General features: G+C 38.6%; 1 protein-coding gene across 1 annotated transcript; it reads right to left on the reverse strand.

Annotated features, from left to right (window-relative positions):
- Positions 1-13489: 13489 nt before the first annotated feature.
- LOC140937861 (trace amine-associated receptor 6-like) lies at positions 13490-14416 on the reverse strand. Its single transcript, XM_073387432.1, has one exon. The coding sequence runs from the start codon at positions 14414-14416 to the stop codon at positions 13490-13492; it is 927 nt and encodes a 308-aa protein (XP_073243533.1).
- Positions 14417-27713: the final 13297 nt, after the last annotated feature.

A 27713-nucleotide genomic window follows, 5' to 3' on the forward strand; every position in this document is an offset into this window, starting at 1 on the left:
GCCTTAATATCAGGGCCATGAAGGGAAAAATGGTGTTATGGGAGAACACATCACCCAGTAACTGCTGCTTCCAAAAATTTCGGATCAAACGATATCTAAATCGTCCCTCATTGGATTATCCACTCGACCTAACAAAATCGACCAATCACAAAATAAGGAAAAGAAAATGGACATAAAATAAAGAAAACAGCAAATTCAGATGACCTCTCAGGAAACATGTAATAAAAAGTGTCTTTCTATGATTGGTGTATTTCGATCCTCTCATCCAAAAAACGTCAGACGCCAATCATCTTAGTGGACCTCTTAGGAAACGAAAGTTTACTTCAACGGGTTCAAAAGGTCATTGTTTTTGATTTGTGATTGGTGGATTTTGATCCGTTTTGTGAGTTTCTGTGTTTCAAGGTTCGTAACGTTAATATTCCAAGTATTTTTGATAGATTTCATCCATAGACTTCAGACTTCTAAATTTCGATGAGGCAAAAATACTGAAGATTCAGATTAACTTTTGAGATCGTAAAAATGCGATAAAGTGTCGTGTGCTAGCAGAGCTCTCTTTCCCACATGCCTCTTACCTTGTACAAGACGTTCGCATGGCAGACATTCGCCTCGCTTCGCTTGTTTACTTGCCTTGTTTGCGTTAGCACGTATTGCGTGCCTATTGCACATTTGCAAAACAAGCCGTTTCCATTACTCTATTTGGGCACGCCCAAAAAACAAGCAATTTTAGTTTAAACATTGAGTATAAGGAACTGCGATAAAATAATACTTAAAATCGTTGTAAAAAGTTCAAAACAGATGACGACGTTTCGACGTTCCCGGACTTCATTGTGAAGTCAAAAGAACATAGCTTATACACGTTCTATAAAAATTAATACAAGAAATACAAGCCCGTGTGCAAACGCCCAATCCCCTCGAAAAAAAATCGGGGAGGAAGATCGATATCTATCTTTTTTTTAGCGGAGGGGCCGTCTGTACACAGGCTAATTTCATGACCGTAGTCTAGCTACTTTGTTTGTTTTGAATTGGTAGTTTTATCCATACATGCTAGTAACTTAAGAGTGGTTGTCAGAGAAAACCTGGCAAAATGTTAAAAATGTCGACGGAAGGGGGTCAACAGAATAAGTTCATACTAACATCATAGATAGGTTAGGTGGAGTAATGGACAAATATAATAAGCATAGGTTCTTCACTGCTCTTGTATTAGAGATACGAGCATCACTTTATTCTACCCCCTCGGACGCCATTTTTATAAGCAAATTTTCACCATTTTCTGAAACTCACAGAACCCTTAAAACTTAACGAGCGAAGTTTATTTTTTGTATGCGACACAATACATCATAGAACTACTTTCTAAAACCATAAGAATTGTTAAGCAGCCACGGACAAGACTAAAATTTTCTTATTTTTTCTGACCTAAATTCAGTGTGTGCAAACGAGCAAAAAATCGGGCATTTTTGAATTGATCTACAGCGCACAACTAAAACGACAGAACAACTCTGACAGCCAAATTGCAGTCTACTATCATCCATGTAACCAAAACACTAATAATCATTTTGGGCCATTGAAACAGGAAGAAATTAGAAAACTCACATTTGTTATAGTTTCCAAGCTTTTTCTTTCAAACTGGCCGATCCCTTCGTGTTTGTTTTAAGTCCTCTTCGTGAATTTTCTTCCATATTTCGCTGTAAAGTATGTTCAGCAGCTGGAGGAAATATCAAAAAGCTCGAAATACTGCCTTGGTTACATGTTCAAAGGGCAAAAAGTACTGAACAATAGGATGAAACTAGAAAATAACAAAGAGACGCCATCTTGAAAATTCAGCACTTAGGAGGGACTGGCACTAGTAGCTGCCTTGTCCACAACGTGATGAATTACCAAATAGATAAAAAACAAAAACAAACAAACAAACCGGCTTATCAGTTACCTACTACAGTCCTATTTCTTCTTCAGTCACTACTTTTAATTAAATTTAGCTTCTTTGTTTTTGTCGGTTTTTTTGGGGCGGAGTGATAGGGTGTGGTGAAGGTGACCAATTGCCGTTACTTTATTCAGTCTTCATTTACTCTTCATTCACTTCATTTTGAGTTATCTCGTATAAGTCTTAGCGTTTCTTTGGACTCTTTATTGTATCATCTATTTTTGCGTCAGTCTTGAATCACCGTCCATATCCGAAGGTCTACTCATCTCCTGTTCATGATTTCATGATGCACTTTTCGCCCGAAGGGTACCTCTTTCAAGCATCAGGAGTAACAAAGGGTAGCGGAGAGGAAAATCTTTCATTAAGTATTTTAAAGGGCCTTTTATCAAATGCTTCGAAGAAACACGCCTTATGGCAATATCATTTACATGTTAATTCAGTTAAAGGTTACACGAGCATCACCCGAAGACCTCCTTTCTTACCGATTTATTCTCACGAAGCATATATATGAAAAGGATACAACTTTTCAATGGAAGATACACGAAAGGGGTATCTTTTGTCAAAAATAGTGTATTTAAGGGTGAGGGACTGGACCTCGGGGCGAAGCCTCTCCGAGCAAAGCTTTATTGAGTAGCCTCCCACCCCCCTCCCCTTCTCCCTAGGGCTTTCCACAAGTTGCTCGGCAACTTTTTGGCAACTTGTATTATTTCGAGCAACTTTTTTCGTTTCACGCAACTTTTTGTATAATTTCTGAGCAATTTCTCTTACTATGTTTTTTCCAATTCTGAGATATCTGAGCAGCTCTTAGTGCAGCTCTTCGTGCTTAAATTGGCCTTGCTTCCATATTGCACAGTGTTTTAGTAGAAAATTTATGAATTTCCTGTGAAAAAGGAGCCAGATCCTCACCCCTTGGGGGCAGATGATGGGCGCAAGATGCAGCCGGGCTGCTAGGTCAGAGATTTGTTTGAACAAAAAGGCAAAATGGGGGACTTCGATTCACACTTGACTGACACGAGTGTCTGAGGTGAAGAAGGTCATTCAACAATTTTAATGGCTCATACTAGAATTTTTACAAGATTAATATTAATATTGATGTGTAGTCTTTACTCATACATTTTTTGGTTTTAATTGTGGTTTACGGGCTCCTGATGGCGGACAGAGTTATCTAGCAACGCTAATTACGCTGCGAAATAGCACAAAATTACGTTTTTATACTCTACCAGGAGCCATATTTATCTAAATCGGGGTAGTAGACCGTAACTAGATACCTTTTCCAGGGATGGGGTTGACTTCATCGAAATATCAGGGGTACCCAACGAGAAGATAGTTCAAAACCACTTAAACATAGCATTGTTAAACGTATTTTAGTATTTAAACGGTAGATATAGGCATATTTTTATCCCCTAGAAATTTTTCATCTGTTCGGATTTTCTAGCTGAACGTCTATTGATCCGAAAATTATAGGGATCAAAACTTACCTTTTCGAAAATTTCAGCCAGAAAAAAGGCTCCCGAAAATTCTAGGTCACCTTTTACGGGAAAAAATCCGTTAAAAATGGGGCAATTATACCATTTTTTAGATGTTCGAAAATCCCTGGAGAGGCAGGCAAGCAAGAAATTTACAACAAATATTCCGAAAATTCTAGATCGCAAATCGTCTTCCAAACAGATATTTTCCGAAAATTGTCATTGGGTGCCCCTGAAATATATATCATAGCCATTAAATGTGCTAATTTTAGTACATTTTGTGCCATCTCGTGTGACTCGCTCGCGCATTTTTTGCAACAGCGCCGTGGAAAAGATGGCCTCCCACGCAGGCGTTTTTAGGGGAGCTCGTGTTTCGTGGGGATGTGTGGGAGGCTATGGAAAAGATTAGCAAACGAAATGGCGTTGGAAATTAGCTCCCTAGGAGATGAATAAATTCCATTTCTGTCGTCATTGCCTCCTCTGAATTTAAGGCAAGACCTTGACAATTTCTCTAAATGTGAGGAATGCTTATGTTAAACAACGTAGTGAGAGTAGTGTTTTTGACAAATCCAGTGACGAAGAGATGTAGGAGATCCGAATTCTTTCACAGCTACACCAGTAACCTAAAAGGAACCCAGTGGCTGTAAACGTCCAGGTGTACGACTTCTATCAATGATCAATATGATCGAAAAGGTACCAACTCGAGTTTTAAAACACTCAGACCCCTTTTAAAAATTTTTGAACGGCCAAAAACTTGCACGGATCCGCCTTTTCTTTACATGCGACCGGCGGAACCATGAAGTTTTTTTGAGCTGCAAACAGTACCGCAATCTGTAAGAGAATTTGCGCGTTCCCTCTAAACGTGGCGTTTATCTTGTGTGGACCGTGCAAAGAGCATTCTGAAAAAGAAGTGAGCAGGAAAAGCAATGAGGGGAAGGGGTACGGAGTGAGAGTCCTAAAAACTCCTTTAAAGGTACTCATCAACAAAAGCCCCTTCCGGATCCTTCCGGTATACCAGATTCTGGTAAACGCTATGAATGGTTTATTTTGACAGCTCTTGTAAACATTCAAAGGTCTATTACCTTATGGAAATCCGAGGTGACAGCGATGAGATCATCAGTTAGAAGGCTTACTTTCAAATAAGTACTTCGTCCGCTGGCTCCCTTGGCCGCCTTGCGGCCTAAAATGCCCGCTCCGCACACTGATTCAACTGCATGTACTATGTTTATTTTAAGAAACAGTTGGTAATAGAAATTATTACAAATTTTACAGCAAGCAATATCCACTGCTCGCAGTTACCCCGCCGCTTCGAAACTCGCGAGGTTGATACATAGCAAGTCTAGCTAGCTCGCATGAGAGCGAAGTTAAGTGATTCATAAAGAGACAAAATAGATCTGTAATATTATCTACATTCACCGGACACCTCTAAATGCGGAGGGAATGAAGCAATACCAGTTAATCACCAATTAACCTGCGATCAGGCGTTCTTCTAAAGCTAAGTTCAACTAATAGAAGTAATTGAAGAAGAAATAAGACTGGAGTAGGTCGCTGATGAGCTGGTTTGTTTGTTTTTTGTTTTTTATCTTATTGGTAATCAGGAGCCCATAGGCTCCTGGTAATAGTTCGTAATAGCCCACGTTCGATAAAGAAAAATTCTAACATGATTCCGAGGCTTTCTGGTTACATTTCTATATTCGGTTTGGTTTTCTATGCGCTCGTTTTGCAATTTTTGTCCGTATGTTAGAGATCGAACGCAGCTACTAGTGCCAGTCCCTCCTGAGTGCTGAATTTTCAAGATGGCGTCGGTTTGTTACTTTCTAGTTTTATCCTATCGTTCAGCACTTTTTACCCTTTGAACATGTAACCTAGGCAGTATTTCGAGCTTTTTGATATTTCCTCCAGCTGCTGAACGTACTTTACAGCGAAATATGGAAGAAAATTCACGAAGAGGACTTAAAACAAACACGAAGGGATCGGCCTGTTTGAAAGAAAAAGCTTGGAAACTATAACAAATGTGAGTTTTCTAATTTCTTCCTGTTTCAATGGCCCAAAATGATTATTAGTGTTTTGGTTATAGATGGATGATAGTAGACTGCAATTTGGCTGTCAGAGTTGTTCTGTCGTTTTAGTTGTGCGCTGTAGATCAATTCAAAAATGCCCGATTTTTTGCTCGTTTGCACACACTGAATTTAGGTCAGATGAAATAAGAAAATTTTAGTCTTGTCCGTGGCTGCTTCACAATTCTTATGGTTTTAGAAAGTAGTTCTATGATGTATTGTGTCGCATACAAAAAATAAACTTCGCTCGTTAAATTTTGAGGGTTCTGTGAGTTTCAGAAAATGGTGAAAATTTGCTTATAAAAATGGCGTCCGAGGGGGTCGAATAAAGTGATGCTCGTATCTCTAATACAAGAGCAGTGAAGAACCTATGTTTGGTATATTTGTCCAATACTCCACCATACCTATCTGTGATGTTAGTATGAACTTATTTTGTTGACCCCCTTCCGTTGACATTTTTAACATTTTGCCCGGTTTTCTCTGACAACCACTCTTAGTTTACTGTTTTTGGACCACACTTTCACACGATAGATTAAGTATTCCATCTGATACATTATTTCTGGTTTAACATGATGAAAAAGATACGGGTATTCTGAGCAGTATTCAGCGCCCTCTTTATAGAATTTCGGGTACCACCATGGCAACTTGTATGTGAGGGGCATCAGATGAGACTCAAGTGGTAATACCATAAACGTTTCTTTGCCGCTGGAATCTGTGGTTCTAACGGGCACGACACCCTGTGCCTTGAGGCATTTTCCGACTGCTACGTCCTCAAAAGGGTGGTGTTGTGGGCAGCTTGGTTCACCCAGTACTTTTTTAAACCTTCGCAGCGTTTCACGACTAAAAACGTATCCTCCACGAAAAAAAGTGAATTTTTTCAAAAGGTTTATTTTCCCAAGGACACAACCAAAATGACAGAAGATTTGGAAGTAATTACTACAAAGTTGTAATTAACGAACGTAAAGCTGAACAAATGTTTATATTTATGAGAATAAAACTGTCATTAAATGTTCTTTACTTTTTAACGTTTGTTTTAGCATTCATTTGCGTAATGATGACAAGGCCAGTGTAATTGACCAATCTTTTCCGCTAATAAAAACGTACCTTACCTAAAATGGAAAATGGAAAATGGAGATAAAAAGAAGATAGAATTTTAATATACAACAAATTGCTGTCAATGAGATGAAAAAGCAAACAAATACAGTACTTCCGGAATTTAACAGGCTGTGTACCAGGCGCAAAAAGAGGAGGGGAGGAAAGGGCCGGGGGAGAAAAAAGCCCTTCTCCTCTCTCCTCAATCCCCTCCCGTTTTTCTTTTGTCTATTTCCCCTTTCGAAACCTTGGGGAGCAGGCACAGTGACCTGAGATCAGGCGTTATTTTATTTATTTATTTTTATTACTTCTTTGTTTCTTTGGCTCGAGAGGAAAAAAAAGGAAAACAGATTACACTGATAAAGGGAGAGGGCATGATCGCAGGCTAGCACAGTGGCCGCAGAGCACTCGCCTCCTACCAATGTGGTCCATGTGGTGCCATGTGTGAATTGAGTTTGTTATTGGTTCGTTCCTTTACTCCGAGAGGTTTTTTTCCTTTCCTCAAAAATCAACATTTCCAAATTCCAATTCGATCTGGAACGCACGGACACATTTAAACGTTTTTTTAAGAACTCTTAAATTCTTGGTGGGCAAATAAATTTCAATAGTTTTTTTTCGACGCTTGCCACGGAGGCTGTCTCTGAATAATATACAACTATCCCCCGAAGGGGAGGTGAATGGTGGTAGGTTTTTACCGAAGACGTGAAGCGTCGCGGTAAATATCGAGCGCTGTTCACCGACCCTGAGCGGGATAGTTGCTTTAGTATTTACCAAATCGGTTGGATATATAGGATGAAGAAAACAACTTTTTGTAATTTAAAAACGTCACTTAGCTGGAACTTTGTTTACAATTTACAAACATTTCGGGGATTTTGTCAAGTGATTTTTACGACTTTTGTTGCAAATTCAGCACGAAAATAATTTTGTACCTGCCAGTAAACACCGACAAGCCAAGGTTCGTCGCTTTTCTGGTATTTCTTTGTACGACTGCTTCATATATCGCTCAAATTCCGTCTTCTGAAAATGTCTTGAAACGAGACGCCATCTTGGCTCCGGTCGCAAAACAAGGACTAGCCAAGGATATTCCGAGTTACGGAAGCCAATCAGAACACGTAAAAATTGCTATTCACTGATTTGGTAAATACTAACACTGTCTTTGTGACGTTCGATCAGCCTGAAAGCGTTATTCAAGTTATTCAGTACACCGTCGTTCCCAAGGTTTCATGATCGTGTTAAAGAGGCTTAACGTCACGTTCTTTGCTATCTTCTTAAAAGGCTATAAAACGGGTCTTCGCATCAGTTCATTTTTAAAAATAATTGTCCAGTTTTGTTACTTAATTCTACTTTTTAAGGGCGCTGAAACTGTTTTTGTCGTCCTTTGCTACGGATAGCAAGGATGGGCATTAACTGAAATCTCAAAAAAGTTGGGCCATTTAATCACAAGTTTTTTTCCATTTGTTGTTTAGTTTTGATCTTGCGCCATCATCCAACGTCAAACGAAAATCGCTCTAAGTAAAGTCATTAGTTAACTAAAAGACATTTACCCGTCATACAAAAGACTTCTGATATTAGAATACTAAGTTTTAGCACAGTTAGAAAAAAAAATTTCCGTCAAAGTCTGTACTTTGATACTGTTGGACAGTAACTATTTATTTAAAAAAAAAAAACGTTGAAAATCATTTTAAAGTCACTAGCAATTAGACTTGAGAGTTAAGCGAACTAACCCTGCAACTAGGCATTTTATAGTAGAATCACTTCAAATATCCGCCGCATTGCGCGCCGTGTTTTATGAGTACATGTTTGACTGTAAATAAAATGTTACTACAGAATGAAAGAGCGAAAATGTGCCAAGACGATTTTCCTAGTAGATTGGCTGATATACATTTGAAACAGTAAGTTCATACTTTTTACAAATCAGTCACAAAAGTTCATTCGACGTTACTCTAAGTGATTTATTAAAAAAAGAAATGAAAAATGATTTTTTTTAAACCGAAATAACTCATTTTGGAATTCTTGTTATTATTATCTGCCAGAATCTATATCCGGGCAGAGCACTTCTACATACGAGTATTTACAAAATGGCAAATATATAATTATATGACCCGAACAGCTGTTTTGCCTTTCTTAATTGACTTAAACAGTGACAAATTCTAGGTTTCGTAAATTCGCATTGCTTCTACAAACTTCAGTTTCATGACTTATATAAATTATGGCTGAGAAAATACATAAATTTGTCGACTTAGCTATGCATCTCATAAGATCTGCCCCGCGGACCCAAAGTGCGATTCAGCATTTTGAGGAGCAAAAAAAAAAGAGCTAAAAAAGGCCTTTCAAACTGCGATTTACTTCCACTCTTGAGTTTCAGCCGGTGGGTCTACATGATGCTTTTAAATTAAACTATAAACCTACTCCGGCCCTAATTGAGACGGTCATAATTTTGACTTAAGGTGAGATACTGACGGTTTCGTCCTCACCGAAACGGGCCCAAATTTAGAGCACAAAAATCGGATTATTTGGATTTATTATATTGGGTGTTTTAAATACGCTGGATAGCCAAGACTCAAAAGCAGTTAAACCGACACTTACATAGGTTTGCCTATCACTTCGTTGTGGGCTCTTGACATGTTACAAGGCTTTAATTTTGCGGTTGATAAGCCATAGCTAATGAATCATAATCAGTTACATGGTGACATTTATTGGAAAGAATTCTATTTAAAACGCCGGAAGGTAATAGAAAAACACTTAGAACTGCGATAGAACACTTAATTATAACAAAAAGGAAAATGAAATATTCAAGAGAGGAAGTGATTAAAGCAGCGTTGCCAAAAATAAGAAAGAAAAAAGGTCGACTGCTCGTTTTAGTACATTTCGCTCTATTTATCATGTTTCTTTGCCTCTTAATTCGTCACACTGATTGCAAACCTAATCAATGATATTCACATTGTTGTAATGTAACAAAGAAATGCCATGGCATTGATTGGCTTAAAGCAGGTCCAACATCGACCACAGATGGAAAATAATCCAAACATAACACTCGAGAAGAGGTAGATATGAACATATTTGTTTGGTTAGGGAACGCTGTTACAATAAAGAAGATATCAGTCGAGAGTTTTACTTCGAACAGGAGGATAAGAAGTTGATGGTTTCATGATCGGAGATATTGCCTTGCCTGAAAGAAGATTATGGATTGGAATTACACAGAAAAAGAAAATTCCAGCAATTACCTTCAAAAGGGAATACAGGATGATTTATTTCCCGAAATCAAGGCATTAAACTCAGTACACATGGCTCTTTTTGTTATATGCGGCATTTTAATCATCTGTGGATTCGTTGAAAATGTTCTCGTTTGCTGGATACTAATTCGGACAAAAAAGTGCTTCAAAAGCTTCTCCAACTTTCATTTGTTGAATTTAGCAGTCGCAGATCTCATTTTTCGGATTGTCTCCAATCCCGATCGTTTTATTCAGACGCCTTTCGCTGTCAGCGATTTGAGATGCAAGGTTGTGGAATTTGGGAAATACGCGACTTTAGCGGTCACGTTTTGCCTTCTCGCTGGAATCGCTTTTGACCGTTACATGCATATTGTTCATCCGTTCAAAGCGAGGAGTATAACCTGGAGGCACAGCCGAAATGTAGTGGTGTTCTCATGGATTTACGGAGCGGCATGTTCGGCGCCATTTTTGTACAGCTCAGAAAGTGTGACAGTCGTAGACATAGATCAAGAAGAAGAGTTTTTGTCCTGTGATCATGTCTTCGGCTTGGCTTTTCCGATTTCATTAACCGTTTTTCTTTGCTGTTCTTTTGTGATTCCTTTGGTTGCCATGGGCTTTGCGTACGGTAAAATTCTACACTTTCTATGGAGCCGTAATCGCAGCAAATTAATCAACTCCCAAGTTGCAAGGGCTAAATTTCGAGTTGTAAAAATGATGTTGCTTGTTGTCTTAGCCTATTTGATTACATGGGGCCCTCAGCTAATTTTGCACACGATAGACGCTTTTAAAATATTCGAGGAATCAATACTTGTTGAAGAAATGGAGGATAACGTAGAGGAGGAGTTTGAAGGCACTACCGAAGCAGTCGGTACGAACTCACGGATTCGGCTTTTTCATGACATTTATAGTGTTGAGCTGTATTTTTTACTACACGGAATATTTGATACGTTGACTTTCGCCAGTTCAGTCCTAAATCCTCTTATATTTGGCTATTACAATAGGACCTTTAGCGACGAATTGAGAAAGTTCTGTTGTAGAGCAAAACGGTGTGGCGGACTATGTTTTACAAGGTGCAAACAAGAAGCGCAACCATATGTTAAAAACAGAGGAGTTTAAGCTAAAGAAACAGAGTTGGAAACAACTCGGCTTTAATGTAAATGTTGTGCGTCATTTCTATCCCTGCTTCAGATTTTGAAAAATTTTGCTTTAAACTCATTATTGCTCACATTACCATAATATCCAAAAACAAGGTCAAACTGGTTGAACGGGAATGCAAACAACCTTAATTTTTTCCTGCTATGCATTATATGACAGTTAGAAATATACAGCTATAAGTGAATATATATGTGATATTTTAAAATTGGCTTTGCATTAATGCATTCATTTTCTTGTGCCTTGTTAATACTGATTATACTATGTGGGTGCGATTTCCCTATCGTTAAAGAAAACACAGCTTTAAACCAGTGGATCCCCTTTTTGTTTAAAGTTGCCTCAGATAGAAGGTTGTGTAAACTAATATATAGGAAATATGATTATTTATACGTAAGGGGCATTAAATTTTATCCAAATTTCTAGCGTAGAAGCTTTGTTAAATAAAAGTAAAATCCGGCAATAAAACTTGAAGGACAACTCGACCATTTACATGTTGTTTTAGAGTTTCCTCAGAATCTAAACTCTACAACGATCACTTTAATTCAAAAACTAGTTAGTCTAGTTAGCACTTGCGTACATCAGTATATTTAGACCACTGAAACAGACAAGTAGCATGAAAGGTTATAAAATTTGTTTTCTTGAACATATATTTCTCCAGTTGGCGAAGTAACATCTCTTCCACCCCCGCTAGGAGACCCTAATCTCAGCTGATACCTGGGCATTTTTGTTTTACTTCATATAAGGAAATTCATGGTCTTTCTCAAGGGCGCCTTTCCAGTGGGGGAGAGCTGCGATCTTTTGGTATGGGTAACAAGGGCTCTGGGAACAAGATTGCCCTGAATCCATGGTCAGTCCAATAAGACGTTTCCCTACTAGAATTAAGAGGTCTCTTATGGCGAGAGAAAAATGAGAGTTTTCTCGCAGTGTCTCGCTGTGAGATACCTGTACTAACAGGGACATAACTAATGCAGGGTTCGTACTCTTTTTCCGTGACCTTTTCAAGTTTTCCAACACCTTAGGTTTAGCTGTCAGTTTCAAAAATTCAAAAAGTTTTCTTGTTTTAGAGTATTTGTGACCTTAAACGGTTCAACAGACACAAACTCTAGGGTCCACCAAAAAAGCACGCCGTTTGCGCTGCTGAATTACTCCTCTCTATTTTACATTGTCCTTGCCTTGTCATCTGCATTAACTTATCTATCAAACAAAACTTTAATTTTGCATGACTTTGAAGGACGGACAATTGAATTCCATACCTTTCCAGGGTCTGGAAGATAAGATTCTTAATTTCCATGACTTTCCTGGTTTTACATGATACCAACCCTGTAATGTGTTTACTTTTTTCGTGTGTTATGACAATGTAGTTTCAGATTAAGGCAGTTCAGTTAGGGCTCATTTTTTACCGGTCCTGATTGGCTTAAAACTGTAATGTGGGTGTTTCCTCGATGCTTATTGGCTGCTGTCTGAAGTGCTACGCACAGCTACTACTTTAGCCTTCATACTAAAAGAACGTAACACCTGCTTATATAGCTAGAAATTTCTTTCCAACAACGTGCGTAGACTCGATTACCAGCCGCTGTTCGGGAAATCAGCCCGCGCTCCTCCCCCCCCCAAAAAACTTCGAGGTCACATGACATCTAAGGGACTGTGCAAAAATTATCAGGATGGGGGGGGGGGGGGGCTGAAAAACTAGAGTTATCTAGCTTAAACTTAGAAAGTACCCCCCCTCCCAAACAAAAAAAATTAGTTCTAACCCCCCTCTGTTATGTTAAAAATAACGTCGCACACCCCCCCCCCCCCCCCCACCACCACCACCCACCCAAGATTTACACAAAGTATTTGCTAAGTTCTGGGTGCTTACTACATTGGCTCAACATCGAAAACGTCTGAAGCCAGAAAAAGAAAGGAGCAGAGAAAAAAATCAAAGAACAGGAGATTGAACGCTTCAAATAACAGACGAAAAAGAGCTTGCATTATATTTAGATCCTTGGGAGGAGAGCCTGATGAACTTTGGTATGAGCCAGATATATATGGAATTCAGCAAATCGATTCAGTCGATGAAGAAACATTACTTTTATTCCCATCAAAAACCGACAAGGCTTGTCTACAAGATCTGTTTGATTCCCATTGTTTTATGGGGGAAGCTGAAAAACAAGTTCATGATTTTTGCTTTACATAGGATCAGCTCAATTGATTAGAAGACAGGTTAAAATTGATCAGTTGTGAATTTGCTTTTCATTTTGATGGAATATTTTCAATAATCGTTTAACAGCTGTTCGTATTGATATTTGTTACAGTCCCATCATGATGCCTGTATTGAGAATCTTTTATTGCGTTTAATTTTATTTACATTTCGAATAAAACTTAAGGCCCCCCTCCGTCAAATGACTGATTTTACTTTGAGCCCCCCCTATCTTAGCAGCAATTTTATGTAATGCCCCCCCCCCTTCTAGTTTTTCAGCCCCCCCCTCCTGATAATTATTGCACAGTCCCTAACAATGAAACTGTTTCCCGCCAAAATCTCTGAGCGGGCATGCGCAGCATTGCAAAATCTATGACGTCAGTCCCTCAGGTCCAGTCATTAAGTGTTTAACATTAAGCTTCTTTGTTTGTTAATGCATGGTTGATGCGCAGTATTTTGAAGAACGCTAACCGAAATTCTCTCATACGTATGGAGTAAATCCAAGGGTTACAAAACGAGCTTGTGAATGACAAAAAGCTTGCCCAGAACCAGAGATAATTTACGCACCGTCTGTCGCATGGATCAGTGGTCATACTGTCCCATAATGACAGTATAAAACTGGGACTCCATAAAAACGCGAACAAACCAATCACAATACACAAAGTCCAGGCCGCTTTCTTGTTTTTAAGAACTTCTTTGCAGAACGCCGCATTTGTGCTGCTGCTATCCGCAACAATGCGCATACACTGAGTTCTAGCAGCCTTGAAAATGCAAATATAACAGTACAAGATGATGAAGAAAGGAATAAACACTGTTAGCATTGTTGTAGAAATCCATATCGCAGGTAGATCTTTAGCCCGGTGAATGAAAAAACGAAGTGAAGCGTAGATGATAGAGAAAAGCCATGTCAATGCGACACAACACAAACAACGCTTCGCTGTGACAATTTCGAGGTAGTGCAGGCATTTTGTCACTGCAATATAGCGCTCTATGGAAACAGCAGTCAAGGTAAAAGTTGAGATCACGACTGCTTGAAGCCATAACCAATGTTCGGCAACTCTTAAAGGATGATTCTCTTCAGTTGCGTTTACAAAGAATATCCAAGCGTAAACTGGATTCATTACCAAGCCAACTAAGAAATCAGCCACCGCAAGAGATAATATGAAAAAAATTGAAACTTTTCTCAAAGGAGAAAAATTGTAAATTGCTATTAAAATCAATAAATTGCTTGCCACAGATAAAACTCCAGAAAAGATATTAAAAAGGGCTAAGATCTTGTACGAAGAGTTCTCCATAGGTGCCTCTATTTTATCACAAAGCGTACAATTAGCGCTGTGCATTTTTCTTATTTGTCTTAAATCGGCTTAACCGGTTAGTTAAAACGTTCGTTGGTCACAAGGACGACTGCGGAGCTTCCCACATCAAAACTACTCCTTTGTTAATAAAGATTTATTGGTTCATCACTCTTAAAAACCTTTTTAACGCGTGTTTATTTATTACTTTATTATTTCTCTCGGTCTTTTTTCTATTAAAAAGACAGTTGTGTTTATTCGCTTTTTTATGACTTTTAATTTCAGCAATCACTTTCATTTAGTTTCACACGTGGGCGTTATCAAAGATTGTAAATAAACTCCTTATTAATAATAAATGAAACTTAAAAGAGTGAGATCAAAACTTCAATCACTCTTTCATTGTTTCTTACATTTACAGATATTTCTACCTCTAGTTAGTGTCGATGTTTATCTCACCGTAAATTGTTTTTCTCATGGAACAACCCACTGATCAACCTGAGTCAAAGACTGACTATTTCTTTTTCGAGATATTAAACATAAAACTTGCGCACGATTTTAACACAACACTGAGAGAGTCTTGAGAGATTCGGTGCTGGAAGATGAATGGCCGAATTTTCTTCCTTTTTTGCAGCCAATTAAAGTATAGGCGCAGCTGTGATATTTCCCAATAATATTCATTCACTTCTGTTGACAATTAAAGCAGCTGAATTTGCCATTTTATATCAGCTGCAGTACTTCAAAGGTTCGGGGCAACACGTTGAGAGGCATAATCCTAGTCAGATACTGAGAACTACATGTATATCAGCTTCATACAAATACAACAAAAGCAAAAGCTTCACTTTTCTGACAGCTGTCAACTCACTCTTTGTTCGTTTTAATAATAATAACAATAATAGATACTTATATAGCGCGGTATCCAGTAATTGCTCTTATACTACTACATGAGACATTTCTGCAATTTGATTGGCTTAGAGCAGTGTTATTTCAGCTTAATTTGAAATACCTACATGTGAAAATTACAAACCTTTTGTGGGTAGAAGTATAAACAAATAATAGCATGATTTGTACGTGATATTTGGCATAAATACGACTTGTGATATTACAAAATTGTCTCAAATTTCACTCGCCTAACGGCTCGTTAAATTTCGTATAACAATTTTGAAATATCACTTGTGGTATTTATGCCAAATATCACTACAAATCATGCTATTACCTATACAAAGCGCTGTACAATAATATGGAAAGAAACTAGAGTTAAAAACTATTATAAGATAAAATAAAAATTAAATAAAGCTACTAAAATCAAACATCGTAGGCTAATTTAAATAAGTATGTCTTCAACTGCGTCCTGAACTGGTCGACAGATGTAACACTCCTGAGTTCAGGGGGCAATTGGTTCCATAAGGGACCGGTCATTATTTATCGCCTGGGGGGGGTCGGAGGATTTTGGGCTAAACACGATGAAATTTAGCCGTTCCCCCCTTTAAATGTTATTTTATTAAAGTGATCCCCCCTCATAACTATATATAACTTTCGTGATCCCCCCCCCCCCCATGTCTTTGTACCCATATTCACCTTTCGACGTGTATATTTAGTGTTTTAAACGTTCATATACAGGTAGTATTTCTAACTATGATGTACTTACAGCATAATAAAGCCGTTATCGCGCAGTCTTTTTTTAAAAGTGTCTCTTGATCCGTGTCTTTTTCTAGTCTGGATCCAGACATCTGAATTCAGTTGACATACAAGCAATCTTGCTTAAAACTGCAAAGTGCTTGAAACTACAATCAGTGCTCGAAACTGCAAAGTTACTTTTTTTAGAGTGCCAAATAGCAGTCCGTTAAGTCCCTATCAGCAGGTCATATTTAGCGACAATTCGGCCATCTGGAAGGGCTAGGATCGGCCACTGTTCCTGTCTCCTTTTTTATTTTCATCTATAGTGTAAAAGATCAGCCTTTGTAGCTTTGCTCACATTTTTATAATTTTTTTTTGTTCGTTTTTTTGTTTGTTTTCTCTTTGTTTTCCTTTTTTTTTTCCATCCAGTGTTTGCTTGTACAGTAACTTCAGCTATTTGGTCATCTGGTACAAAAGTTAAAACTGGCATACGAACAGTTGACTGTTCATCGAGATCAGCAATGACAAGATCATCTTCGCTATCCTCTTCATCATCTAACTCCGCATCTGATTCTTCACTCTCTCCCTCACTGCTGGACAACTCATTCCCGTTGCCTGGACTTCTCTGTCGATAGTAATGGTAGCGAATTGCCTTTATCTTGTCCAGCTTTATACCAACAGTGGTCAGGCCATGTTCCTTAAGGTACAGGTCGAGCTGTCTCACCTTCACCTTTTCAACTTTGCCATTCTCAATAAGTATGCCCCACTGGTAGTCCTTGTATGTTAGTTCCTCTTCTAACCTTTTTTTCTCCTTAGCCTCTCTTGTTCTAATATCCTTCCTGATGTTGATATCATTTAGATGGCCTAGGTATTCAATGACATGCTTTTCCTCGACACTATAGGTTGCACAGAAAGCAGCGATGGTATTTGGATTGCCCGCAGAGATGGCGTTTTGTTCGTACAAGTCCTTCAGACATTTCCTCGGTTGATAATCGTCTGGAGCACGACCTGTTGTCGGCGTTTCGTACACATCCATAAAGTGCCCGGGATTTTGCTTGTCTGGCACAGGCTGAGGGATTCTTTCTGTTACTGGTCTCACCCATCTGTTGTTGGTACACCAGGAACAGAGTGTGGAGCTTGCATTGCTTTGCTTATTGCAGGCATCCCGACAAAATTCAAAAAAGAGCTCTCCTCGGACGTAGTGGTCCTCAATAAAACTCTCTATTTTACTAAGATATGCCGCACCGGCTATTTCGGCCTTACTGTTTTCTGAAGCATTTCGGTACGTATTTAACTCAGAAAAAACAAACAAACAAACACGCTTTTTACAATGTTTCAGTTATCAGAAGTTTATATAGTTCACAATTTAGAATTCACCTGTCATGTTTAAAGATGAATATTAGCTAAGTCATGAGCACGTTATAAAAGGAAAAATATAAAAGCGTTAAAACAAAGCTTTCTCGATATAAATTGAAATGCACACATTCGCCAGTGTGACAGACTTCCGTTTTTTAAATAAAGTTGTGTTAGAACAAATTGAGATTGCAAATGCTATCATCTCCCAGCAGAATGGGCACATTTATGTTGTATGCTTTCAAACTGGCATTGTTCAAGCAGATTTGAGTGGTCCCCCCTCTGAATCCTTCCAAAATTTTCAGTGATCCCCCCTTTTTGGGCTCTCAGTTACGACTGATCCCCCCCTCTGTTCTCCCAAAAATCAAGTGATCCCCCCCAAAATCCTCCGACCCCCCCAGGTGATAAATAATGACCGGTCCCTAACCTAGGAGCAGCTGCGGAAAAAGCCCTATCACCATACGTCTTTAACCTAGTCCTAGGCACGGTTAGAAAATTCTGTGAACTAGAACGAAGTAATCGTGGACCATAAGTGTAGCGTAAAAGTTCGGATAGGTAAGTTGGTGCCAAGCCATTTAGATATTTGTAAACTAAGAGTAAAATTTTAAAATAAATGCGATAATCCAGCGGCAACCAATGAAGTTTGAACAGGATAGGAGTGATATGGTCAAACCGCTTAGATAATGTAACAATGCGTGCAGCAGTGTTTTGTATCAGTCTTAACCTGTTTAACAGGTGTTTAGGAAGACCATATAACAAAGAATTACAGTTATCGAGTTTAGAGCTAATAAACGCATGTACTAAAATTTGAGAGGTATCTTCACTCAAGTACGTCCTGATCTTAGCTATGTTCCTTGAATGATACTGACAGGAAACGCAGATTTTGTTAACATGGTCGGTTAAATCAAGACACTGATCTATAATCACCCCCAGATTTCGGGCGGAAGGTTTGAGTTGGATCTTCTCATCAACCACTTGGATAAACTCTAGAGAAGGCCTGCAACGAAACTTTGAGCTGATGAGAACAAGTTCAGTTTTATCCTGGTTGAGTTTAAGACCATTGTTCACCATCCAACAATCAATGTCGTTTACACAGCATTCGACACGACGCTTAGCCAAAGAGAGATTATAGCTACAGTCAGTTCTAAACGATATATGCAGCTGGGTATCATCAGCGTATAAATGATACTGTAACTTGTGGAACTTTATGATATCAGCAATGGGTGATGTATAGAGGAGATAAAGAAGAGGGCCCAGAACAGATCCTTGGGGTACACCGCGCTCTAGAGAGCGCTGTGTTGACCAACAGTCATGGACCCGAACAAACTGCGTGCGCGACGTCAGGTATGACTCAAACCATGCAGCTGCAGTACCGTTTACTCCGAAGCGGTCACGCAATCTTGATAACAGTATCGAGTGATCAACCGTGTCGAAGGCAGCTGACAAATCCAATAAAAGAAGTATAACAGACTCATTGTTGTCAATAGCACACAGGAGGTCATTCTGGAACCTTACTTAAGCTGTCTCTGTGGAGTGAAAGTTCTTATATGCAGACTGAAACGTCTCATCTAAGTGGTGCGCCATGACGTGATCTGTGAGTTGTTTGGCAACTGCCCTTTCAACAAGCTTCGATACTACTTTTTAGCTCGAGATAGGACGAAAGTTTTGGAACTGTTCAAAACTGTTTTCCTGATGTAATTGCCTTCTTTGTTGGAAAGCTGGGCCAAGGAGTATCAATTTCTTTAGCTTCCTGTACAAAATGATATCAAAACACGCCTTAATATCAGGGCCATGAAGGGAAAAATGGTGTTATGGGAGAACACATCACCCAGTAACTGCTGCTTCCAAAAATTTCGGATCAAACAATATCTAAATCGTCCCTCATTGGATTATCCACTCGACCTAACAAAATCGACCAATCACAAAATAAGGAAAAGAAAATGGACATAAAATAAAGAAAACAGCAAATTCAGATGACCTCTCAGGAAACATGCAATAAAAACTGTCTTTCTATGATTGGTGTATTTCGATCCTCTCATCCAAAAAATGTCAGACGCCAATCATCTTAGTGGACCTCTTAGGAAACGAAAGTTTACTTCAACGGGTTCAAAAGGTCATTGTTTTTGATTTGTGATTGGTGGATTTTGATCAGTTTTGTGAGTTTCTGTGTTTGAAAGGTTCGTAACGTTAATATTCCAAGCACTTTTGATAGATTTCATCCATGGACTTCATACTTCCAAATTTCGATGAGGCAAAAATACTGAAGATTCAGATTAACTTTTGAGATCGTAAAAGTGCGATAAAGTGCCGTGTGCTAGCAGGGCTCTCTTTCCAACATGCCTCTTACCTTGTACAAGACGTTCGCATGGCAGACATTCGCCTCGCTTCGCTTGTTTACTTGCCTTGTTTGCGTTAGCACGTATTGCGTGCCTATTGCACATTTGCGTCAAAACAAGCCGTTTCCATTACTCTATTTGGGCCAAGCCCAAAAAACAAGCAATTTTAGTTTAAACATTGAGTATAAGGAATTGCGATAAAATATTACTTAAAATCGTTGTAAAAAGTTCAAAACAGATGACGACGTTTCGACGTTCCCGGACTTTCATTGTGAAGTCAAAAGAACATAGCTTATACACGTTCTATAAAAATTAATACAAGAAATACAAGCCCGTGTGCAAACGCCCAATCCCCTCAAAAAAAAATCGGGGAGGAAGATCGATATCTATCTTTTTTTTAGCGGAGGGGCCGTCTGTACACAGGCTAATTTCATGACCGTAGTCTAGCTACTTTGTTTGTTTTGAATTGGTAGTTTTATCCATACATGCTAGTAACTTAATTTACTGTTTTTGGACCACACTTTCACACGATAGATTAAGTATTCCATCTGATACATTATTTCTGGTTTAACATGATGAAAAAGATACGGGTATTCTGAGCAGTATTCAGCGCCCTCTTTATAGAATTTTGGGTACCACCATGGCAACTTGTATGTGAGGGGCATCAGATGAGACTCAAGTGGTAATACCATAAACGTTTCTTTGCCGCTGGAATCTGTGGTTCTAACGGGCACGACACCCTGTGCCTTGAGGCATTTTCCGACTGCTACGTCCTCAAAAGGGTGGTGTTGTGGGAAGCTTGGTTCACCCAGTGCTTTTTTAAACCTTCGCAGTGTTTCACGACTAAAAACGTATCCTCCACGAAAAAAAGTGAATTTTTTCCAAAGGTTTATTTTCCCAAGGACACAACCAAAATGACAGAAGATTTGGAAGTAATTACTACAAAGTTGTAATTAACGAACGTAAAGCTGAACAAATGTTTATATTTATGAGAATAAAACTGTCATTAAATGTTCTTTACTTTTTAGCGTTTGTTTTAGCATTCATTTGCGTAATGATGACAAGGCCAGTGTAATTGATCAATCTTTTCCGCTAATAAAAACGTACCTTACCTAAAATGGAAAATGGAAAATGGAGATAAAAAGAAGATAGAATTTTAATATACAACAAATTGCTGTCAATGAGATGAAAAAGCAAACAAATGCAGTACTTCCGGAATTTAACGGGCTGTGTGCCAGGCGCAAAAAGAGGAGGGGAGGAAAGGGCCGGGGGAGAAAAAAGCCGTTCTCCTCTCTCCTCAATCCCCTCCCGTTTTTCTTTTGTCTATTTCCCCTTTCGAAACCTTGGGGAGCAGGCACAGTGACCTGAGATCAGGCGTTATTTTATTTATTTATTTTTATTATTTCTTTGTTTCTTTGGCTCGAGAGGAAAAAAAAAGGAAAACAGATTACACTGATAAAGGGAGAGGGCATGATCGCAGGCTAGCACAGCGGCCGCAGAGCACTCGCCTCCTACCAATGTGGTCCATGTGGTGCCATGTGTGAATTGAGTTTGTTATTGGTTCGTTCCTTTACTCCGAGAGGTTTTTTTCCTCTCCTCAAAAATCAACATTTCCAAATTCCAATTCGATCTGGAACGTACGGACACATTTAAACGTTTTCTTAAGAACTCTTAAATTCTTGGTGGGCAAATAAATTTCAATAGTTTTTTTTCGACGCTTGCCACGGAGGCTGTCTCTGAATAATATACAACTATCCCCCGAAGGGGAGGACGGTGAATGGTGGTAAGTTTTTACCGAAGACGTGAAGCGTCGCGGTAAATATCGAGCGCTGTTCACCGACCCTGAGGGGGATAGTTGTTTTAGTATTTACCAAATCGGTTGAATATATATGATGAAGAAAACAACTTTATGTAAATTAAAAACGTCACTTAGTAGGAACTTTGTTTACAATTTTCAAACATTTCGGGGATTTTTACGACTTTGTTGCAAATTCAGCTTGAAAATAATTTTGTACCTGCCAGTAAACACCGACAAGCCAAGGTTCGTCGCTTTTCTGGCATTTCTTTGTACGACGGCTTCATATATCGCTCAAATTCCGTCTTCCGAAAATGTCTTGAAACGAGACGCCATCTTGGCTCCGGTCGCAAAACAAGGACTAGCCAAGGATATTCCGAGTTACGGAAGCCAATCAGAACACGTAAAAATTGCTATTCACTGATTTGGTAAATACTAACACTGTCTTTGTGACGTTCGATCAGCCTGAAAGCGTTTTATACTTCAAGTTATTCAGTACACTATCGTTCCCAAGGTTTCATGATCGTGTTAAAGAGGCTTAACGTCACGCTCTTTGCTATCTTCTTAAAAGGCTAAAACGGGTCTTCGCATCAGTTCATTTTTAAAAATAATTGTCCAGTTTTGTTACTTAATTCTACTTTTTAAGGGCACTGAAACTGTTTTTGTCGTCCTTTGCTACGGATAGCAAGGATGGACATTAACTGAAATCTCAAAAAAGTTGGGCCATTTAATCACAAGTTTTTTTCCATTTGTTGTTTAGTTTTGATCTTGCGCCATCATCCAACGTCAAACGAAAATCGCTCTAAGTAAAGTCATTAGTTAACTAAAAGACATTTACCCGTCATACAAAAGAATTCTGATATTAGAATACTAAGTTTTAGCACAGTTAGAAAAAAAAATTTCCGTCAAAGTCTGTACTTTGATACTGTTGGACAGTAACTATTTATTTAAAAAAAAAACGTTGAAAATCATTTTAAAGTCACTAGCAATTAGACTTGAGAGTTAAGCGAACTAACCCTGCAACTAGGCATTTTATAGTAGAATCACTTCAAATATCCGCCGCATTGCGCGCCGTGTTTTATGAGTACATGTTTGACTGTAAATAAAATGTTACTACAGAATGAAAGAGAGAAAATGTGCCAAGACGATTTTCCTAGTAGATTGGCTGATATACATTTTGAAACAGTAAGTTCATATTTTTACAAATCAGTCACAAAAGTTCATTCGACGTTACTCTAAGTGATTTATTAAAAAAGAAATGAAAAATGATTTTTTTAAAACCGAAATAACTCATTTTGGAATTCTTGTTATTATTATCTGCCAGAATCTATATCCGGGCAGAGCACTTCTACATACGAGTATTTACAAAATGGCAAATATATAATTATATGACCCGAACAGCTGTTTTGCCTTTCTTAATTGACTTAAACAGTGACAAATTCTAGGTTTCGTAAATTCGCATTGCTTCTACAAACTTCAGTTTCATGACTTATATAAATTATGGCTGAGAAAATACATAAATTTGTCGACTTAGCTATGCATCTCATAAGATCTGCCCCGCGGACCCAAAGTGCGATTCAGCATTTTGAGGAGCAAAAAAAAAAAAAGCTAAAAAAGGCCTTTCAAACTGCGATTTACTTCCACTCTTGAGTTTCAGCCGGTGGGTCTACATGATGCTTTTAAATTAAACTATAAATCTACTCCGGCCCTAATTGAGACGGTCATAATTTTGACTTAAGGTGAGATACTGACGGTTTCGTCCTCACCGAAACGGGCCCAAATTTAGAGCAAAAAAATCGGATTATTTGGATTTATTATATTGGGTGTTTTAAAATACGCTGGATAGCCAAGACTCAAAAGCAGTTAAACCGACACTTACATAGGTTTGCCTATCACTTCGTTGTGGGCTCTTGACATGTTACAAGGCTTTAATTTTGCGGTTGATAAGCCATAGCTAATGAATCATAATCAGATACATGGTGACATTTATTGGAAAGAATTCTATTTAAAACGCCGGAAGGTAATAAAAAAACACTTAGAACTGCGATAGAACACTTAATTATAACAAAAAGGAAAATGAAATATTCAAGAGAGGAAGTGATTAACGCAGCGTTGCGAAAAATAAGAAAGAAAAAAAGGTCGACTGCTCGTTTTAGTACATTTTCGCTCTATTTATCATGTTTCTTTGCGTCTTAATTCGTCACACTGATTGCAAACCTAATCAATAATATTCACATTGTTGTAATGTAACAAAGAAATACCATGGCATTGATTGGCTTAAAGTAGGTCCAACATCGACCACAGATGGAAAATAATCCAAACATAACACTCGAGAAGAGGTAGATATGAACATATTTGTTTGGTTAGGGAACGCTGTTACAATACAGAGAAGATATCAGTCGAGAGTTTTACTTCGAACAGGAGGATAAGAAGTTGATGGTTTCATGATCGGAGATATTGCCTTGCCTGAAAGAAGATTATGGATTGGAATTACACAGAAAAAGAAAATTCCAGCAATTACCATCAAAAGGGAATACAGGATGATTTATTTCCCGAAATCAAGGCATTAAACTCAGTACACATGGCTCTTTTTGTTATATGCGGCATTTTAATCATCTGTGGATTCGTTGAAAATGTTCTCGTTTGCTGGATACTAATTCGGACAAAAAAGTGCTTCAAAAGCTTCTCCAACTTTCATTTGTTGAATTTAGCAGTCGCAGATCTCATTTTTCGGATTGTCTCTAATCCCGATCGTTTTATTCAGACGCCTTTCGCTGTCAGCGATTTGAGATGCAAGGTTGTGGAATTTGGGAAATACGCGACTTTAGCGGTCACGTTTTGCCTTCTCGCTGGAATCGCTTTTGACCGTTACATGCATATTGTTCATCCGTTCAAAGCGAGGAGTATAACCTGGAGGCACAGCCGAAATGCAGTGGTGTTCTCATGGATTTACGGAGCGGCATGTTCGGCGCCATTTTTGTACAGCTCAGAAAGTGTGACAGTCGTAGACATGGATCAAGAAGAAGAGTTTTTGACCTGTGATCATGTCTTCGGCTTGGCTTTTCCAATTTCATTAACCGTTTATCTTTGCTATTCTTTTGTGATTCCTTTGGTTGCCATGGGCTTTGCGTACGGTAAAATTCTACACTTTCTATGGAGCCGTAATCGCAGCAAATTAATCAACTCCCAAGTTGCAAGGGCTAAATTTCGAGTTGTAAAAATGATGTTGCTTGTTGTCTTTGCCTATTTGATTACATGGGGCCCTCAGCTAATTTTGCACACGATTGACGCTTTTAAAATATTCGAGAAATCAATACTTGTTGAAGAAATGGAGGATAACGTAGAGGAGGAGTTTGAAGGCACTACCGAAGCAGTCGGTACGAACTCACGGATTCAGCTTTTTCATGACATTTATAGTGTTGAGCTGTATTTTTTACTACACGGAATATTTGATACGTTGACTTTCGCCAGTTCAGTCCTAAATCCTCTTATATTTGGCTATTACAATAGGACCTTTAGCGAGGAATTGAGAAAGTTCTGTTGTAGAGCAAAACGGTGTGGCGGACTATGTTTTACAAGGTGCAAACAAGAAGCGCAACCATATGTTAAAAACAGAGGAGTTTAAGCTAAAGAAACAGACTTGGAAACAACTCGGCTTTAATGTAAATGTTGTGCGTCATTTCTATCCCTGGTTCAGATTTTGAAAAATTTTGCTTTAAACTCATTATCGCTCACATTACCATAATATCCAAAAACAAGGACAAACTGGTTGAACGGGAATGCAAACAACCTTAATTTTTTCCTGCTATGCAGTATATGACAGTTAGAAATATACAGCTATAAGTGAATATATATGTGATATTTTAAAATTGGCTTTGCATCAATGCATTCATTTTCTTGTGCCTTGTTAATACTGATTATACTATGTGGGTGCGATTTCCCTATCGTTAAAGAAAACACAGCTTTAAACCAGTGGATCCCCTTTTTGTTTAAAGTTGCCTCAGATAGAAGGTTGAGTAAACTAATATATAGGAAATATGATTATTTATACGTAAGGTGCATTAAATTTTATCCAAATTTCTAGCGTAGAAGCTTTGTTAAATAAAAGTAAAATCCGGCAATAAAACTTGAAGGACAACTCGACCATTTACATGTTGTTTTAGAGTTTCCTCAGAATCTAAACTCTACAACGATCACTTTAATTCAAAAACTAGTTAGTCTAGTTAGCACTTGCGTACATCAGTATATTTAGACCACTGAAACAGACAAGTAGCATGAAAAGTTATAAAATTTGTTTTCTTGAACATATATTTCTCCAGTTGGCGAAGTAACATCTCTTCCACCCCCGCTAGGAGACCCTAATCTCAGCTGATACCTGGGCATTTTTGTTTTACTTCATATAAGGACATTTATGGTCTTTCTCAAGGGCGCCCTTCCAGTGGGGGAGAGCTGCGATCTTTTGGTATGGGTAACAAGGGCTCTGGGAACAAGATTGCCCTGAATCCATGGTCAGTCCAATAAGACGTTTCCCTGCTAGAATTAAGAGGTCTCTTATGGCGAGAGAAAAATGAGAGTTTTCTCGCAGTGTCTCGCTGTGAGATACCTGTACTAACAGGGACATAACTAATGCAGGGTTCGTACTCTTTTTCCGTGACCTTTTCAAGTTTTCCAACACCTTAGGTTTAGCTGTCAGTTTCAAAAATTCAAAAAGTTTTCTTGTTTTAGAGTATTTGTGACCTTAAACGGTTCAACAGACACAGACTCTAGGGTCCACCAAAAAAGCACGCCGTTTGCGCTGCTGAATTACTCCTCTCTATTTTACATTGTCCTTGCCTTGTCATCTGCATTAACTTATCTATCAAACAAAACTTTAATTTTGCATGACTTTGAAGGACGGACAATTGAATTCCATACCTTTCCAGGGTCTGGAAGATAAGATTCTTAATTTCCATGACTTTCCTGGTTTTACATGATACCAACCCTGTAATGTGTTTACTTTTTTCGTGTGTTATGACAATGTAGTTTCAGATTAAGGCAGTTCAGTTAGGGCTCATTTTTTACCGGTCCTGATTGGCTTAAAACTGTAATGTGGGTGTTTCCTCGATGCTTATTGGCTGCTGTCTGAAGTGCTACGCACAGCTACTACTTTAGCCTTCATACTAAAAGAACGTAACACCTGCTTATATAGCTAGAAATTTCTTTCCAACAACGTGCGTAGACTCGATTACCAGCCGCTGTTCGGGAAATCAGCCCGCGCTCCTCCCCCCCCCCAAAAAACTTCGAGGTCACATGACATCTAAGGGACTGTGCAAAAATTATCAGGATGGGGGGGGGGGGCTGAAAAACTAGAGTTATCTAGCTTAAACTTAGAAAGTACCCCCCCCTCCCAAACAAAAAAAATTAGTTCTAACCCCCCTCTGTTATGTTAAAAATAACGTCGCACACCCCCCCCCCCCCCCCCACCACCACCACCCACCCAAGATTTACACAAAGTATTTGCTAAGTTCCGGGTGCTTACTACATTGGCTCAAAATCGAAAACTTCTGAAGCCAGAAAGAGAAAGGAGCAGAGAAAAAAATCAAAGAACAGGAGATTGAACGCTTCAAATAACAGACGAAAAAGAGCTTGCATTATATTTAGATCCTTGGGAGGAGAGCCTGATGGACTTTGTTATGAGCCAGATATATATGGAATTCAGCAAATCGATTCAGTCGATGAAGAAACATTACTTTTATTCCCATCAAAAACCGACAAAGCTTGTCTACGAGATCTGTTTGATTCCCATTGTTTTATGGGGGAAGCTGAAAAACAAGTTCATGATTTTTGCTTTACATAGGATCAGCTCAATTGATTAGAAGACAGGTTAAAATTGATCAGTTGTGAATTTGCTTTTCATTTTGATGGAATATTTTCAATAATCGTTTAACAACTTCGTATTGATATTTGTTACAGTCTATCATGATGTCTGTATCGAGAATCTTTTATTGCGTTTAATTTTATTTACATTTCGAATAAAACTTAAGGCCCCCCTCCGTCAAATGACTGATTTTACTTTGAGCCCCCCCTATCTTAGCAGCAATTTTATGTAATGCCCCCCCCTCTAGTTTTTCAGCCCCCCCCCCCCTGATAATTATTGCACAGTCCCTAACAATGAAACTGTTTCCCGCCAAAATCTCTGAGCGGGCATGCGTAGCATTGCAAAATCTATGACGTCAGTCCCTCAGGTCCAGTCATTAAGCGTTTAACA

This window comes from Porites lutea, chromosome 5 (assembly GCF_958299795.1).
Source record: "Porites lutea chromosome 5, jaPorLute2.1, whole genome shotgun sequence".
NCBI classification, from domain to species: Eukaryota; Metazoa; Cnidaria; class Anthozoa; order Scleractinia; family Poritidae; genus Porites; species Porites lutea.